At 68.1% G+C, this 16910-nt stretch overlaps 2 protein-coding genes across 4 annotated transcripts; one reads left to right on the forward strand and one right to left on the reverse strand.

Moving 5' to 3' along the window:
* The first annotated feature begins 355 nt into the window (after positions 1–355).
* ANGPT4 (angiopoietin 4) lies at positions 356–10739 on the forward strand. Its single transcript, XM_068700273.1, has 9 exons — positions 356–851; positions 4158–4313; positions 4450–4571; positions 4848–5080; positions 5591–5706; positions 5842–5943; positions 6021–6187; positions 6670–6800; positions 6902–10739. Exons 1-9 carry the CDS (start codon positions 555–557, stop codon positions 7060–7062), a joined length of 1485 nt encoding a protein of 494 aa, XP_068556374.1. The 5' UTR covers positions 356–554; the 3' UTR covers positions 7063–10739.
* On the reverse strand, positions 10700–16208 carry FAM110A (family with sequence similarity 110 member A). 3 transcript variants are annotated; one of them, XM_068700274.1, is made up of 2 exons: positions 14747–16208; positions 10700–12491 (listed from the first exon to the last, which is right to left on the reverse strand). In XM_068700274.1, exons 1-2 carry the CDS (start codon positions 15053–15055, stop codon positions 11397–11399), a joined length of 1404 nt encoding a protein of 467 aa, XP_068556375.1. In that variant the 5' UTR covers positions 15056–16208; the 3' UTR covers positions 10700–11396. The 3 variants fall into 3 exon arrangements, with proteins under 3 accessions (XP_068556375.1, XP_068556377.1, XP_068556376.1); XM_068700276.1 differs by lacking the exon at positions 14747–16208 and adding an exon at positions 13581–13714; XM_068700275.1 differs by lacking the exon at positions 14747–16208 and adding an exon at positions 13488–13623.
* Positions 16209–16910: the final 702 nt, after the last annotated feature.

Here is a 16910-nt window from a genome sequence, read left to right on the forward strand (position 1 = left end):
AGCAGCCGAAGGCAGCGCTCGGCTTCCTCCCCTGATATAAATAGCTGCAGGCGGGGGGAGCGCGGCCCGGGGGTCCCAAGGGTGACAGGGGGCAGCGAGGGCGGATGGGGGGACCCTATGGGAAAGGGACGAGGGGCTCGGGGCTGGGGAGGGCACAACGGGGCCGTGGGGGGCCGGGGGGCCAGGGGTGGCCGGACTCTGCGTGCGTGAGGCATGGAAAGATCACGTGTGAAACTTGATCTCCCCGCAGCGGGCTCGGAGGAGAGAAAAAAAGATAGAAGTATTGTTTTTAAACAGATTTTTTTTTTTTTTCCCCTTTTGTTTTTCTTTTTCTTTTTTTTTTTTTTTTTTTTTTTTTTCCTTGCGAGACCCAGCCTAGCGAGCGATAAAAGGAGGCCGGGGGCGGCCGCAAACCCGCTCAGAGCGCGCCGGGAGGAAATGCCGAGGGCGCAGCGCCGGGGCTGGGCGCTCAGCACCCACTGACCGACTCCTCGCACCCGCAGCAGCACCCTTGGGTGCCGGGGTGAAGGGGTCCCCCGTGCCGTGCCCGTGCCATGCGGGCGCTCGGCCTCGTCCTGGCGGCTCTGTGCGCGGTCACAGCCCAGCGGCGGGTGCTGGATGGGGGCGGCCGGCGGCGTTTCCACCGCGTGCAGCACGGGCACTGCAGCTACACCTTCGTGCTGCCCGAGGCTGACCCCGCTCCCTGCCCTCCCAGCGTCGCCCCCGGCCCCTCCAACGCGCTCCTGCAGCGGGACTCGCCGGCCGGCACCGCGCACGCCGCCCGCGGGGCCACCCAGCGCCTGCAGCACCTCGAGAGGATCCTGGAGAACAGCACCCAGTGGCTGCTGAAGGTAGGAGGAGGCGGTGGTGGGGTGCCAGGGGGTGAGGGGAGGCGGTGAGGAGGGTGGTGGGTAAGGGGGTGCCCCCCGCAGCTGCCCTACACCCACCGATGCAGCTTGCTGCGGTCAGCTCTGCGCCTTCCCCGCTGGGCTCAGCCCCAGGGCCTGATCCTGCCCCAATTTTTCCACCAGAGGGGATGGAGAGGGTGCCACGGATGCCACTTATCAGCAGTTCTCACCGCCTTGCATCCCCCACCACGGGTCCCCTCCTGGTGCCCACCGCAGCGGCGGTGCCGGGCACCCCGTGGGGCTGAGCTCTCCCCGTCCCGGCTCAGGATGCGGCCCCGCTGGGAGGCTGGCGGGCAGCAGAGCCAGGAACCCAAGGGCAGGGGCCAGCGAAACCTCTCCAGCTTCATCCCTCTCCCCGTTATGGGCTTCGCAAAAACTCCTGGCACCGCCTGAGGCTCTGCGTGGGAATCACAGCTCCCGGCTGGCCAGCCCCAACGGGGCACGGGGAGCCTCACCGGAGGGGCTGTGGGGTCCACAGGGGGGGTCTGCAGGCAGCAGGAGGGGACCCCTGCATCACGGGGACCCCCACCCACCCCGGGGACCCCCGTCCTGGGTGCTGCTGCGCCCCCCAGCCCCGGCCCCTTGGCGCAAGGCAGGAAGAGGTTTTTCCTTTCCGAGGTCTCTCCCGGCACCTCCTGACCCCAAATCTGCGGCCGAGCGAGCGGCCGCCTGCGTCACACCCGGGAAGAGCTCCCGGGAGGCTCCCCCCGGGGCCACGTCCCCGCGGTGCCCACGATGGGGACGGGGCGAGAGGCTCGTCCCCAAGTGCCACCCGCCCCCGAGCAGAGCGGCACCGCCGGGGACACGGAGAGCAGCAGCGGGCACCCGTGGGGACACCCAGGGCTGTCCCTGTCCCCTCCTCAGCTGCCTCAGACCCCAAATTCCTCAAATTTGCCCCAACTCCTCTCAAAGCCAGCTGTGGGTGCTGCAGAGGGAGCGGCGAGGCCAGGCTGGCGGTGACCAATGCCCCCCGCTGCGGGGACGCTGCTCCAGCGGCGTTTGCGCACCTCAGCTCCGCGCAATCCCGGGGTCCCTGCACCCTGGGGTGCTGCCATGGGGTCCTCTGGGTGCTGCTCAGCCCCGCTGGGTGCTGCTCAGCCCCGGAGCAGGCAGGATGAAGCCTCAAACCTGAGCAACTTTGGGCAGAGGTGCCCAAAATCACAGCCCAGGAGCAGGGGGCAGCGGCCGGTGCCCGTCCCCTCCCGCAGCACGGCCCCTCCAGCACAGGCAGATTTTTATTTTTTTTTTTTGCTTTTTTTTTTTTTTGCTTTTTGCTTTCTTTTTCTGTTTCTTTGCTTTCCTTATTTAACTGGAACTGCGCAAGGAGGCTTGTTTTGGTTGGACTCCAGGCCTGAACAAACAAACTGGGCTCGAAGGAGGCACCGGGGTTCGGGGACGGCTTGTAAACAACGCCAAGTCCCCGTCTGCCAGCGGGGCAGATTCACGCTGTGCCCTGGCCCGTGGCTCTGGCAGGACCCCCCCCAGCCCCTCGCAGGGCTCCCCACCCCACCAGCCCCCTCCTCTGCCACCACAGACCCCACTGGGGACACTGGGTGCGGGGTCACCCTCTCCACGCAGCCGAGCGCAGCCCAGGGGGGACAGCCGGGGACACCAGTGAGGACGTGGCACGCAGACTGGTGGCACTGGCCGAGGACGTGGGCACTGGGTGCCTCTCGGTGCCACCAACCTGACCACGGGGCCGAGACCCTGCAGGGACTGGCCCCAGTGGCTGCCCTTTTGGCGATGTGTCCCCAGTGTGGGGACAGCGGGGTGGCCGTGCTGCGCTCCCGGCCGGTGGTTGCTCTCTGCTTGGTTTTGCTGCTGGGCAGAAATTTTTGAGCAGGCTGCGAATTTTGGGCAGTGCCCGGTCTTGGTCTCCCTGCACCAGGCTTGAGAGGGACTCAGGACACATTCCTGGCGCTGGCCCTGTCTGGGGAGCCTTTTGGGGTCACCCGCAGCCCCACAGCCTCCTCCTGGAGTGACCCCAGCCCCTCTTCAGTTCCTTTTCCTTAGGCAGAGCCATGGTGGGGGGCTCCCCCAGAAGGGGCAGGGACCCCCAAAAGAGGCAGCTTGCGGGGAGCAGCCAGGGCTGGGGCTGGGGCTGGAGCCAGGCTCTTTCTCAGCGCCCCCCCCCCCAGTGCCAGCCTGACCTTTTCCACGGGTATGTACTGCCCCGCGCTCAGAGGGATGTTTGTTTTGAAAAAAAAAAAAAAAAAAAAAAGGCAAGATCGAGAGGGAGAGGAGGCCTCCCCGAGCCCTGAGAAGCAGCAAGATTAACGACGTGGTTAAAGGGAAACTCTCCAGCAATCACTCAGCTGGGGAAATGTTTTCCAGACCCGGCTCTCAGACGCTCCCCGCTTCCTCCCCGCGAGGGAAGCCCCCGGGGACCTGGGCGCAGCCCGAGGTGCCCACGTTGGGATCCTCCTTCCCCCCCCAGCTTCACCTTCCAGCCCCCGGGGGGGTTACACCATCATTTTTTCTGCGCCATCAGCCCCCCAAATGCTCGAAGAGGGGTGATTTCATTTCACCTTGCACTAACAAGTGCGGCGAGGGGCTGGGCGCCCCGGCACCACCGTGCCACAAGCACGAAGACCGGGGGCTTTCCTTGCACCAGCTCACGGGGCGGGGGGCCAGGAGCCACCTGGATGCGGGGGCGCGGGCAGCTCGGGACCCTCGGGGTGGGAAAGGGGTCGGGTTGGGCAGCCCCGGTGCAGGGCTGCGTTCCCAGCGTGGGCGGCAGCGCGTCCCTTCCGCTCCCCACGGCCCCCGCGGGGGGCTGTCACCCCGGAGAGGGGCCGAATGGAAAGCTCACGGCGAGGACGCCAGAAATAGAAACCCTTCTGGGAAGCGCCCGTCCCCCGCGGGCTGGGAAAGCGGAAGATGTTTCGGAGCCGTGTCCGCAGCCGGCTGCTTCCCAGCCCCGAGCGCTGCCCCGCCGTGGGGCAGCACCGTGTGCCGGAAAAGCTGCTGTCACCACGGCTGGGGACGATGGCAGGGAGATGCCACCAGGCTTGGGAAACTGGGACAGCTGTGACAATGCTGGTGCCGATGCCAAAGCTGGTGCCGAGCCCAGTGCTGATGCCAAATCTGGTGCCAAAGCCACGCAGGCTGCCTCGAAGCACCCAGGAGGGGTCGTGCCATGCTGAAACCCTCCCGGGCTGTGCCAATTTGGAGGATGGGGGCCGTGGTGAGGCTGGGTACGGGGTGAGCTCCCCGACTGACCCGTCCCGTCCTCGCTGCCGTCCGCAGCTGGAGAGCTACATCCAGAGCAGCGTGAAGCCGGAGATGGCGCAGCTGCAGCAGACGGCGGTGCAGAACCAGACGGCCACCATGCTGGAGATCGGCAGCTCCCTCCTCAACCAGAGCGCCGAGCAGACCCGAAAACTCACCGACGTGGAGGCCCAGGTAGGTGGCAGCGGCGTGGGGCACTCGGTGATGCCCCCAGGACCACCCCAGGGGCAGGTTTTGTGCGCCCAGGGGGCTGCCGCTGGTAGCTGGGGACCCCACTGCGCACCCCAAAACTCCCCCTGCTCCCGGGCAGGTGCTGAACCAGACGTCGCGCATCGAGATGCAGCTGCTGGAGAGCTCGCTGTCCACCAACAAGCTGGAGAAGCAGCTGCTGGTGCAGACCAACGAGATCCACAAGCTGCAGAGCAGGAACAAGTAAGGGTCCGGGTCTCCGGCTGCTCTCTGGGAGGGCTGGAGCCCCTCCAGGCCTCGCTGGGGGCCCTGCGGGTTGCACAGCCCCATCACAGCCCCTTCGGCCTCGGTTTCTCCTTCACCTTCACCCTCCCTCACTAAGGGCACCCACGAGGTTGAGAATTGCCAGGTGTCCCCGGGGATGGGGACAGCTCGCAGGGGTGCCGGGGATCCGCATCCAGGTTTTGGGGCTGCTCTGCTCCCCGCTCAACCCGTGTCACCGCCACGTGTCCCCTTCAGCATCCTGGAGGTTCGGGTGCTGGAGATGGAGGCGAAGCACCAGGCGGAGCTGGCGGGGCTGCGCTCGGAGAAGGAGAGGCTGCAGGTTGTGGTGAGCCGGCAGAGCGGCACCATCGAGGACCTGGAGAAGTCGCTGCTGGCGGCCAGCGCCAACTCCAGCCTGCTCCAGAGGCAGCAGCTGCAGCTCCTGGAGGCGGTGCAGGGCCTGGTGCGCCTGGTGGCGCAGGGCAGAGGTGAGAGGGGAGAGGCAGAGGGACTGGGAGGGGTTTGGGGGGGCTGGGGACCCTGGGGTGGCAGATGCTCGGCTCACACAGGGGTGATTTCACCCCAAAAATGAAGAATGCCAAGAGAAGCTCAGCCTCGTTCCCGCATGGGAAGGGCTGGCACCCACTTCAGGGCGCACACCAGCCGGGGGATTTGGTTTGGTGGCAGCGTGGCCACCCCCTCGCCCAGACGCACAGAAATGTCCCCAAAAAAAAAAAGGAAAACCAGGGGACACAAAAAAGCATCCAAAGGGAGAGGGGAAAAGCAGAAAAACCAGGCAGGGCTGCGGGACCAGGGGGGGCTCTGAAATCCCCGCTGCCCTCTCGCACGGTGGGAAGCCCCGGTGCCACCGGCGCACCCCACGGCGAGGTGGGGAGGGCACCCCAGGGCCCTGCACGTCCACCTGCGTGGTGTGGGGCTGGGACAGGCTGCACCCCCGCTGCCCCCCCTCGGTGTTAACGCCTCCCCCCTGCCCCCAGCCTCGCTGCCTGGGGAGGAGCAGCTCTTCCAGGACTGCGCCGAGCTGCGCCGAGCCGGCTTCCACACCAGCGGGGTCTACACCCTGCACATCGCCAACCTCAGCGAGCCCAAAAAGGTGAGCGCAGCCTGGGGGGGGGGGCTCCTGCTCGTGCATGCAAACCCCATACCAGTGGCTGCCCCAAGCCCAAGGATGGGGAGTCCTCGGGCACCCCCCGAGCCATGGGCTGAGCCCCTCTGCTCCCCGCTGTAGGTTTTTTGTGACATGGAGACGGACGGCGGGGGCTGGACGGTCATCCAGCTCCGTGCCAACGGCAGCCTCAGCTTCCAGAGGAGCTGGAGGGAGTACAAGCAGGTCTGTGCGGGGACGGGGACGAGTTGGGGCACCCCCGTGCCCACCGCCCGCGCCCACCCTCCCCGTGGCTCCCCCAGGGTTTTGGGGACGCGGCGGGCGAGCACTGGCTGGGCAACGAAGCCGTGCACCTGCTGACGAGCCGGGCGCCCTACGCCCTGCGCGTGGAGCTGCGGGACTGGGAGGGCAGCCAGGTCTATGCCCACTACGGGAAATTCCAGCTGGGCAGCGAGAGGCAGCTCTACAGGTAGGAGAACGGCGGCGAGTTGTCCCTGGCCCCCCGCAGCCCCCAGCCCCCAGGACTGGCACAGCTCGCTGCGGGTGCCCAGGGGGACCCCGGGTCCCCAGGAGGTTGCAGGGTTCCTGGTGGGGTTTTTGCTGGGGTTCTCAGCGGATTTCCTCCCCGGGGATGTGGCTGTGCTGCCTGCTCCTTCTTCCCCCTGGTTCTCAAAATCCCAAAGTGGATTTTGATGCCTGAAGTTGCGTTAAAACCGAGGGATTTCCCACCCCAGCAGGCAGCCGGCGCACTGGTGGCCGCTCACCGCTCCTCTCCAAAAGGGCTCGTCCCCAGGGTGCTGCATCCGTGTCCTCGCGGGGATGCCAAACCCTTGTGGTGCCAGGGACAGGGGCTGGGGGACAGCACAGGGCCTGGGGGGCTTTTTAACCCCTTCCCCAAAGCATCTAGGGGGTGCTGATGGCTTACCCGGCGTGCGTCACCCTCGGCCGCAGGCTCTCGCTGCAGGACTACAGCGGCACGGCGGGGCAGCAGAGCGGCTTGGCCCTGCAGGGCACCAACTTCAGCACCCGCGACGCCGACAACGACAACTGCCTCTGCAAATGCGCCCAGATGCTGTCGGGAGGTGAGCGGGGAGCTGGGGCTGGGGTCCCGAAATCACCCCCCCAAAACCTCCCGGGCGCCCAGCCCCGCAGCACGCTCCCGCCCCGCTCCTTCATCCCGCAGGCTGGTGGTTCGACGCCTGCGGGCTCTCCAACCTGAACGGGATCTACTACCCGGCCCGGCACAACATCCGCAAGCTCAACGGCATCCGCTGGCACTATTTCCAGGGCCCCAGCTACTCGCTGAAGGGCACCCGCATGCTGATACGGCCCGCGGGCTTCTAGCGCGCTGCCGGACCCCGTGCCGGCCCCAGACCCGTGCCAGACCCCGATGGAACTGAGCCACCCGGCCGTGGGAGCTGCAGGGAAGCTTTTCCCCCAGTTATTATTCCTCACTCTTGTTCCTCTTGCCCCCTGGGAGCCCGTGCGGAGCGGCAGCGGGGCCGCGAGGGAGGCGCTCGCCGTGCCGAGGAGCTCGAGGTTGTGGGACCCACGGGGGCTCTGCTCCATCTGAGCTTTGGTGTGCGTAACCCATCCCTTCCCAGCCCAAATTCTCACCGTCCCCAAATGTCAGTGGGGTTTCTGGCTGCCCCCACCACATCGAGCAGGGACAGGGGTCTGGGAGCCCCGGCACCTGCTGCGCGCTCAGCCCGGAGGGGCGGACAGCCCGGGCTCTGCCTTTTCTCCCTCTTTTAGGGCATTGCATTTTGCTTTTTTGCCACCGTTTTGCTTTCCCCGCGGGTTCAGCAGAGCCGGCGTGCGAGTGCCCCGGGAGCTCGAGGCACTGGTGGCATCTCTGTGCCAAGGGACACGGCTGTCCCCTGCGTGTCCCCTCCCGCGTGTGCCATCCCTGTGCCAGCCGTGCACGCTGGGCGCTGCTCCTCGCGGGATGGGGCTCTTGGGAAGGGACAGGGGCGTCCCTCGAGGCACAGGGGACCTGGGTCTGGTGTGATGGGTGACAGTCCCGGGGGCTGGGGGGTGCTGGTGGGGGGCAGCAGCCAGGGAGGGGTGGGATGGGGCTGGGGGTGGCACATGGAGAGAGGGGCTGGGGGGTAGCAGAAGGGGGCTGGAGGCTGGGGGTGGCTCGGGGCTGGGGCAGGGGTCGGAGGGAGGGGAAGGGGGGTGCTGGCAGGGCCGAGCCCCCCCCCCCGTGCTGCCAGCTCCAGCCCCTGTGGTTGTGGGCACGTGGCAAACCCAAATTTGGAGACCGGTTTGGTGGCGGCTTGGAAAGCGCGGGGCGAAACGCAGCCGGGTCTCCATCTGCTGAGAGGAGCCCCCGCGCCCTGGAGCTTGGCACGGAGACGTTTTTATTTTTGTACGAAGAGATATTTATTGTCCCAGAGCTGCGCCGGGCAGCACCCGTGTCCCCCCCGCCCCCCCAGCACCAGCCCTGCCCAGGAGCGAGGTGTCCCCGGACCCGTGGTGTGTGCAGGGGGGTGTCCGTGCTGCCCCTGGTTCAGCAATTTGGGCAGGAGCAGGAGCAGGAGCGAGCAGTTGGTGGGGTGTCCCTTGAGCTAAATTTACTGGGGTATTTTTTAAATTACCCCAGTAAAAAAAAAAAAATTAAAAATTAAATTTATTGGGGTCACCGCTGGGGACAGCGCGGTGCTGCCTCGGCCCCTCGTGCACCGCACGTACGGACTCCACATAAAGGGAGCTTTCGGCAGCCTCCTCGTGACGCCTGGGTCATTTGGGGAGGAACGAGACCCCAAATGCGCCCCCAGCCCCATCGCACCCAGCTGGGGAAGGGGCTGCTCCTCCCGGCCCCATTCCCCTCATCCCCCTCGTGCCCCGCGGAGGCCGGGCAGCTCGGTGCATGGATGAGGCTGGGTGCTGCGGGCTCAGAGCCCAGCCTGGTGCCCAAATTGGTGCCCAGCCCCATCCCCCTCGGCCCTACAGCTCGGGGACCACCCCACAGCATCATCTGTAGGGGACAGGGGTGACACCGGTGCCCCCAAAGCCCTGGGGACCAGCGGTGGTGGCAGCTGCAGAGCAGGGACCCTCCTGACCCCCCTCCCTGACCCCACTGCCCCCGCAGCACCCAGCCCGCAGGCAACCCCCCACCCCCCCGGGCCTGCCCCCAACCCCGCTCTCAAGGCCTTCGCTAATTAACGCTGATTAAAACAGGCGGTGCAGCTGCCACTTCCCACAAGGTGCTCATCAGTGGGGCCGTGCGTGATAATTAAAAAATGGAGAATGCAAATGGGGCCGCCCGGAGGCTCTGCGGGCTGCAAGCATCCTGGCTGCAAGCCCTGCGCCCCCCCTGTGCCCCCCTGTGCCCCCCTGTGCCCCTTCCCAAACCTTGGTGCTGCCATTCCCTCGCTCTCCCCCTGGGGCATCATCCATGGGGTTGGGGGGCAATTCCCCAAGATATGGGATGTGGGACACGGGAACAGGCAGGGTGGGGGCCACGGAGACCCCCCCCATTATTACTCCCCGCTATAAATACCCGGTGGGCTCAGCTGTGGCTCCGCTCCGAAACCGGAGCCGGCGGGGAGGCAGCTGCCAGGGAAAGTGATCGGGGGCGTGGGGAGCGTGGGGCAGGGCTGTCCCCCTGTCCCCCCATCCCCCAGGGCAGCGGGGGGCTGGGGCTGCCCCCCTGTCCCCCACAGGGACACACAGACAGGGGGGCACCCCTGGGGGGCCACGCGTCGCCTCGCCACGGCTGTGCCAGGGGGTGCTCGGCCCCGCTCCCCAGCAGAGGGTCAGCCAAGGGGGGGCTTCTCCGTGGTAAATTTAGCTCGAGGGACACGCCGGGCTGAGGAATTCGGCAGCACAGCCGGATTCAGCCTGGAACGGGGACGTGGATCCCGCAGAGCTTCCCCTGGGGGGGGTGGCAGCCCCGTGTCCGGCTCCCTGGGGAGCCCCCAGCACCCCACAAACCATCATTATAGGATCCCTCGGGTGCGCGCTGCCTCCCCAGCTGCCCGCCCTGACTCACCGGCCACATCCTGTCCCCAAATCCCTGCGTGGCCAGCACGGCCCTGGGTGGGGTTCCCCCAAACCTGCCCGGCCTCTTTTGGGGGAGCCGAGCGGGTTCTGTGTGTGGGGTGGGGGCTCTGGGCACCCTGCAGGGAGCGGGGTTGGGCCGTGAGCTGCTGCAGCCCCGCCGCCACGTGCTGTGCGCGGCACAAATCCCTGCTGCCTGCGAGCATCCCGCAGCCCTCCCGCACCCCCCGTGCCCCAAGTGGGGGCTCCCTGGGTGCTTTTGGAGCCCCCTTCCCCAGCAGCACGGCACCGGGACCCCCTCCTGCGTCTCCTCCCGCGAGGAACCCGGCGCTGCAGGAGCCCGCAGCCGCGCGAGGCTGCCCGGGGAGAACACGCGGGGCGCTTTCATCTTCAAAGCTCTCCCTGCGCCGCCTTTCATCCCCTCGCCTCCCCGGTGCCTGGGAGGTCTCCGCTATCTCCTCCTCATCTCGCAGCCCCGGAGCAGCGAGGACACGGCCAAGCTCCGAGGCGTTTCGCTGCAGAGGGCGCGAAGGCAGCGCCCGGCAGGGCTGTGCGCTTGGCGCGGCGCTGGCTGCGGTGCCGAGGGGAATCCCGCGGCCGGGCTCTGCCGGGACCTGCCAGACCCAAATACCACCCCGCCGCACCCTCCGGGCCCCGCGCTGGCACGGCACGGCACGGCACGGCACGGCACGCACACTGCCTGGCACCCCTTGGCTTGGCACCACCAGGGCCAGAGGCAGCGCGCATCGTGCTGGTGACTCCAGGAGAGGTTTGCAGGGAAGGGGCACGTTGTGACCCTCTGCTCCCCGGTCCCCAGCGCTCTGGGGGTGCCCAAACGCGTGAATTCCTCCAGCACCAAGGCCCAGCCCTTCTCCTGGCCCCCTTTCTGCCCGGGTAATTCCCCGGCCAGGCCCTCAGGCAGCAGCAGGGCTGTCCTTCCCCACCACATCCAGAGACAGCCACACACGCGGCATCCAAAGCTGAGAAATTTAATAAAACCTTCTCCGTTGTTATCACTTTTCTTTTTTTTCTTTTTTTTTTTTTTTTTCTTTTACAGATCACGCATCAGGAAAACCAGTGGAAACGAGGAGGAGACCGATAAAACCGTCTTCATAAATAAGAGGGCACAGCATGCCTGGGCTTTCTTGCTGACAGACAAAAAGGGAGACACAAACACACGCACGCACACGCACACCGAGACCCGGGCTGCTCCAAGGGGAGCTCGGTTCTGGCCCCCCTGGCAGAGCACCCAGCTCCTCCAGGACACTCACCAGGACGTTAGGATGGGGGCTGCCTGTGTTAACCCCCCCAGCCGCATGCATCCTCACCCCCTGGCCACATGCAAGGTCCCCAGCAGTGCCCCTCAGGGCTCCCGTGCGCTCCTGCACGCTGGGACCCATGGGTGCAGTTGTGACGCCCCCTCTGCGCGGGTGGCACCGGGTGTGCACCCCACAGCCCCGACCAGCAGGATGCCAGCAGGCTCAGCCTCACCCCCAGCCCTCCGCGGGCTGACGGGGACCTGGCTGCTGCTTTTGGGCCCCCCCAGAGCCAGCTCCATCAGGAGGCGAAGTACCAAAGAGCAGCAGGGACGAGGCACGGCGCCTGAGTCCGAGGGTCCCGGATGTCCCCACCGCTCCGGCAGCGGCACCGTGCGCCGGCGCGCAGCGGCGCTACACGTTGGAGACCTGCTGGGGCTCGCGGGCTTGGCGCAGCCCGTAGAGCCACTTGATAACGCGGGCGTTGCGCTCCACCACCGAGATGCCGTAGGGCATGCGCTCGGCCGGCCGGCCCTCCGGCGTGGCCGCGCTGCGGGGCGAGCGGCCGCCCTCGGAGCTGGCGGTGCTGACGCTGTGAAACTTGACGGACACGATGTCGGAGCTGGCGCGGGCGAAATGCTCGGCCCCCATGTCCCGAACCTCCTCCGGGTCGAGGCCGCAGTAGTTGAAGAAGCGCTCCAGGTCGGCGGTGGCCCGCGAGAAGCGGTCGCTCAGGTCCGACTTGGAGCGGTGCAGCAGGGTTTGCCGCCGGGCGCTCTCCGGGCGGTTGGGCGAGCTCAGCGCCGCCACCGCCGTCGCCGCCGCCGTAGGCAGCCTGCCCGGGGCGGGTGACAAGGCCACCGGTGTCACCTGGCCGGTGGGTGCCACCCTAGAGGGCAGAGCCCCGCAGGGCCGCACGTCCACCCTGCGCACGGCCACGGTGCCGGGGGGCTTGGTGGCGGCGGGGCTCTCCGGTGCCTTGCCGGCCCCCTCCGCCCCGGCGCTCGGCATCTCCGCTTTGCACGGCCACTCCCGGCCCCGCGGGCTCTCCGCCTTGGGGAAGGGGCTGTCGCAGATGTTGATGAGGTTGTTGAGGATCTCCAGGTTGAGGGAGGTCTTCGTCGCGCCGGCCTCCGAGCGGCGTGGTCCCGGCGGCGTCTTACGGCTCGGGGTGAGCATGGCTCGGCGCACGGCCGGCGCGAAGAGGGGCTGCTTGAGCAGCGGCGGCTTCACCGGCTCCTGCTTGGTGCTGGCGACCTGCTGGCTCTTCACGTACTTGGCCTTGTCGGCCTCCAGCCTCTCCACGGCGCTGGGTTTCCGCGCGCCGGGCTCCAGGCGCCGTCGGAAATATTCGGGGCCCTTGTTGAGGATGCGGATGGGCATGGCCGAGGTGAAGGGCGCCGCCACCGCCGCCCCCTTCGTGGCATCGCCGGCGCTCAGCGCCTCGACGGGCATCGTCCGGGCGGGTTGCGGGGGGCTTCGGGGGGCGCGGGGGGCACGCGCCGCGACCTGCAAGGAAGGGACCAGGGTGAGGGGTTGTCGGCGGGGCGCTGGGGGCCTCCTGCCCGTGCCCCCGGGGTGGGGGGGATCCGTGGGCGGACAAAGGCCCGAGCGGCTGCGCGGGGCTGTGCGGTGCCGCGCTGTCTGCTCCGGCTGCGCCGAGCTTCCTATTTCAAGGCAAGGGACCACGCCTCCGGCTGGCGTCCCCGAAACGCAAGGAAACCCGGCCAATCCGCGGAGCAAAGCCTGCTTCAAACGGCACCATGGCCAATGGGGCCGCGGGGAGGGCGCCCCGACATCGGCACAAGGGGAGCCCCGGAAGGGAGCTCCGCAGCCCCTCGGTGATGGCCGTGCTGGGGGGGCATCACCCTGCTGGGGGGCACCACTGGTTCCGTGCGCCCGGCACCCCACTGAGCTGGGAACCTGGGGGTCCTCGCTCTTTGCAGCACCCCCGGTGCTCAGCCCCACTGCAGAGCCCCCCCTATCCTATCCCCCTGCCCCTATTTCCTCTTTGAAAGGAGTTTATGGGGAGCAAGGAGCTCCCCATTGTGAGCCCCCCCCCAAAAAAAGCCCAGGGGGGGTTCCCAGCCACGTTTCCCCTGCCAACAGCCCCGCTGGAGGCCCGTGAACCCCGCACCCTTGGGAGCCCGCCAGGCACAGCAAGCACCCGCCTGCCCCAACGGTTGCACTGAGGCACCTTCCCCACCCACAGGAGGGGGGGCACAGCCTGTCCCGTGCCCCCTCCACCCCCCCCAAAGCCCTCCCACCCCGCAGCCACGAGCAGCCCTGGCACCCTCCAACCCTTCCCCAGCCGCTCCGAGAATCCCCCGGGGTCCCCCCCTTGCAATTTGGGGCTCTGCCATCCGCCCCCCCAGGCAACGCTCCAACCCTGCCGAGCACCAAGGTGGCCGCACCCCCCCTGACACCGAGCCCCCCCAGCCCCACAGGGCCTGGTTTGGGGCACGAGCAAGCCTGGGGGAGCTGTGGGCGAGCCGAGGCACTCACCAGTGTGGGAGGGGGGCACAGTGGGGCCAGCACGGCCCCGCTTCCTCCTCCCCCAGCGGCCCCGAGCTGGCTGCCTCACCTGTGGCCGCTCACCTGCTTGCACAACTTCCTGGGTACAGCCCCACGGCACGGCGGCTGCGGGCAGCAGGAACCGGCCCCAAAGCCCCAAAGCCCCACGGCCCCACGGTGGCCGCCAGCCCGAGCCCACCAGCCTGACCCCCCCGGCCCTACGAGGGTCCCTGGTGCAGCCCCCGGGTGCGCCGCGATGGGTGAGCAGCCAGGGGAGGGTGGTGTCCCCGTCCTTGTCCCCGTCCTTGTCCCCGTCCTTGTCCCCGTTCCTGTCCCTGTTCCCGTCTCCTGCACCATGGGGGTCACTGCTCGCCCCCGTCCCCGTCTCCTGCCCCAGGGGGGGCACTGCTGCCTGACCCAAAAAGTGTCCAGGGGGGCTGGGCAGGCACATGGGCAACTGGGGAGAGCCCCTGCACCAGCACGGATCCAGGGGGGGCTTTCTGCACCCCTCCACGGGGAGCCCAGCGCTCCTCCCCAGCAGTGCCAGGCACCAAAATCCTCGCTGGGCAAGGATTTTGGTGCCCCCCCTGCCCACAGACCCCATGGCAAAGCGGGGCTAATTGCCGTGACCTGGGGCACCGAAGCCCAGAGGGGAGATGCCCGGGGGCAAACCCCGCTGGGGGGAAATCACCACCAGGCTCCCCCGAGGCCCTGCGTCACCCAGCCCTGGTGGAGAAGGGACACGAGAGCCTGACTCACCCCCTCTGGGTGCTTTCCAGGCTGCGGGGAGAAGCTGTCAGTGGGGTGCCCGTGCCGCAGCACCCCTCGGGTCCCGCACCACCCTGCCAGCAGCCCCCCCTGCTGCCCCTCAACCTGTGCCAGGGACTGGGAGCACCCTGGGGAGCTCCTGATGGGAGAAGGGACGAGCACGCAGGGTCTGGATCCCCAGCACACCACCCGTGCCCACCATGGGTTCCCATTTCCCTGCTGGCACGGACGGCCCGGCCGGGCACGACCTGCTGCTCCGCATTCCTGGCGATGGGGAGCTGCCAGCCTGGCACAGCCGCCCCAAACTGAGCCGAGCCACCCTCCAAACGGCCCGGAAAACAAAACCAGGTTATCCCCAACCCAAATGGAGCGTGGCCACCCCGGCACAGAACTGGCCACCCAACTTATGCCCGGCCACGGTGACCCAGCCCCGTGCTGGTGGCACGGGACCGGCACGGGACGGCACCACCTCCACCGCCTACCTGGATCTGCCCTGCGCTGTCGGAGCCTCCCCGACCCGTGCTTGTCCCCTGGTGGCTCGGTGGCCCCGTGACTTCTGCGTCCCCACACCGTGACCTCCCCTGCTCCCTGCGGGGCGGCACTGGAGCGGGTCTGCCCTCGGCGAGGCGGCTCACGGCTCCCTCTGAGTCACCGCCGGGAGAAGAAGACGCCCTCCGAGGCAGCTCGGTGGTGCTCGGAAGGGATTGAAAACACCTCTCCTTGCCAGCGTGCCCGCGGAGGCACGGGGCTTTCCTCCACGCCAGGCCAGGCTTTAATTGCGGCTGCGTCATGGAGCGTGGCCGTGGCAGTGCCGGTTGGGCAGCGTGGATGCAGGAGCACGCTCGTGGTTTGGTCGGGGAGGAGGGAAGGGCCCCGCCACAGCTCTGCAACCCGAGCTAAAACATCCCCAAACCACCCCCTGCCCTCGCCCAGGCAGGGCTCGGACCCTCCCCAAACCCCTACGGTGTGCGTGGGCACCCGCTGCCTCCGCAGGGATGGGTCCCCTGTGCCCGTACCGGCCCTAGGTCACTGCCACCACGGTCAGCCCCTGGCCCCCGCAGTCCAAAAGTCCCCAAAGTCCAGCAGGTTTCTGTGCCTCCAAACAAAGCGGCTCAGCCAGGTGACAAGGACACCGAGCCTGGGGCCACGGGGAGCTGCTGGCCTGCGCCCAGAGCGGTGTCCCCGCAGCTCCCGGCGTGTCCCCGCGGCAAAGCACCGCCGGGTGCCACAGGTGGGGGCAGAACCATGGGCATCTGCCCGGTGGGAGCAACCAGGCTGCGTGTCCCCCCCCCGTCCCCGTGCCAAAAGCACCCACGAAGGCTGCAGGAGGCGGCTGCAGGCAGCTGCCCGGGCACGCCGGGTGCTTTCGGAGCAGGGCGTTGCAGCCAGACAGCGCCCCGCTGCCTCGCCCTCTCCCCGGGGGGAAACCGGGGATGGATTTGGGGAGGGCAGCCCAATGCAGGAGCATGCCCTGAGCGCCCCGTTCACCGCCCGTCCCGCGGCTCCGCAGCGGGCAGGGATGGGGCAGGGGTGGGTGGGTGCCGGCGCTGGCTCCGTGCTCGCCTCCCACGGGTGCTCGGGGCTGGGTCCCTGCACGTGCAGCTTCCAGGACCCCCCAGGAGTGAAAGGCAGCCGTGAAAGAGCCAAAAAAATAAGAATAAAGAGGGCTCGGAGGCCAAATCTTCCCTGTAGGAGCTGGGTGGAGGTGGCTGCGGGTGCCTGGCATCGCCCCGCGGGGTGGCGGGTGCCTGGCACGGGGCCCGGCTCAGCCCCCGGATCCGGGGAGGGGTTTGGGCTCCTCGTCTGTGCCCCCCACGGGACCTTCCTTCCGCTGCCACACTCACCTGGCACGTGCTAATTGCTGGCGGTTAATTACAGCCACTCACCCAGACCAGGCTACAAACAACTCTGGAGCTCGGAAAGGGACCCGGCATCGCGCAGCGGCCCCGTGCCAGCCACCCCCTGCTCCCTGCCTCAGTTTCCCCACTCCCATCCCTGCCCAGGGTGGGCGCAGGGAGCTGCCCGGGGGCTGTGGGGCTGGCAGGGGGGGGTCCCACGGTCACAGCCTCGCTCCCCATCACCCTGAGGGCTGGATGCTGCCCGGCTCTGCGCATCGCTCCCCGCAGCCGGGCTCGTGCCCGGGTGCGGGGGCCCCGCCAGATGGGGCCGTGCCGGGTGCGAGGCTTTTGTCTGAGCAGCTCCAGGCCCGCAGATGGTGGCTGGGCTGCAACGGGGGCCGGGGCCGTGGCCGAGGGCTGGCGAGCGCCGTGCCCTGGGGATGCGGCCCCCTTTTGTTGGGCTCTCACCTCGGGCAGAGGCCCCCTTCCCCAGGCGCCCCCCGCGCCAGCTTTCAACTTTCAACTTGACCTGCTCCATTCACATGGAAATGGGATGCAAATGGGGACGGGGGAGCTGAGAGGAGGAGGAGGAGGATGGAGGGGAGGAAGGGGCCATGGGTGGTGACCCGCCAGCAGGTCCCCGCACCCCGGTTGGGCTCCCCCAGTGCCCATCCAACTGGACCCCTGGACTGGGAAAACTGGGGCACCGCTGGGTGCACGCGATATCCTGGAGGAATCGGGGGTCCCTGGGGTGCGGGGGGTCCTGGGGCTCAAGGACAGACCCAAAACTCTCCCTGGCTCCTCCTCC

Source organism: Anas acuta, chromosome 16, assembly GCF_963932015.1.
Source record: "Anas acuta chromosome 16, bAnaAcu1.1, whole genome shotgun sequence".
NCBI classification, from domain to species: domain Eukaryota; kingdom Metazoa; phylum Chordata; class Aves; order Anseriformes; family Anatidae; genus Anas; species Anas acuta.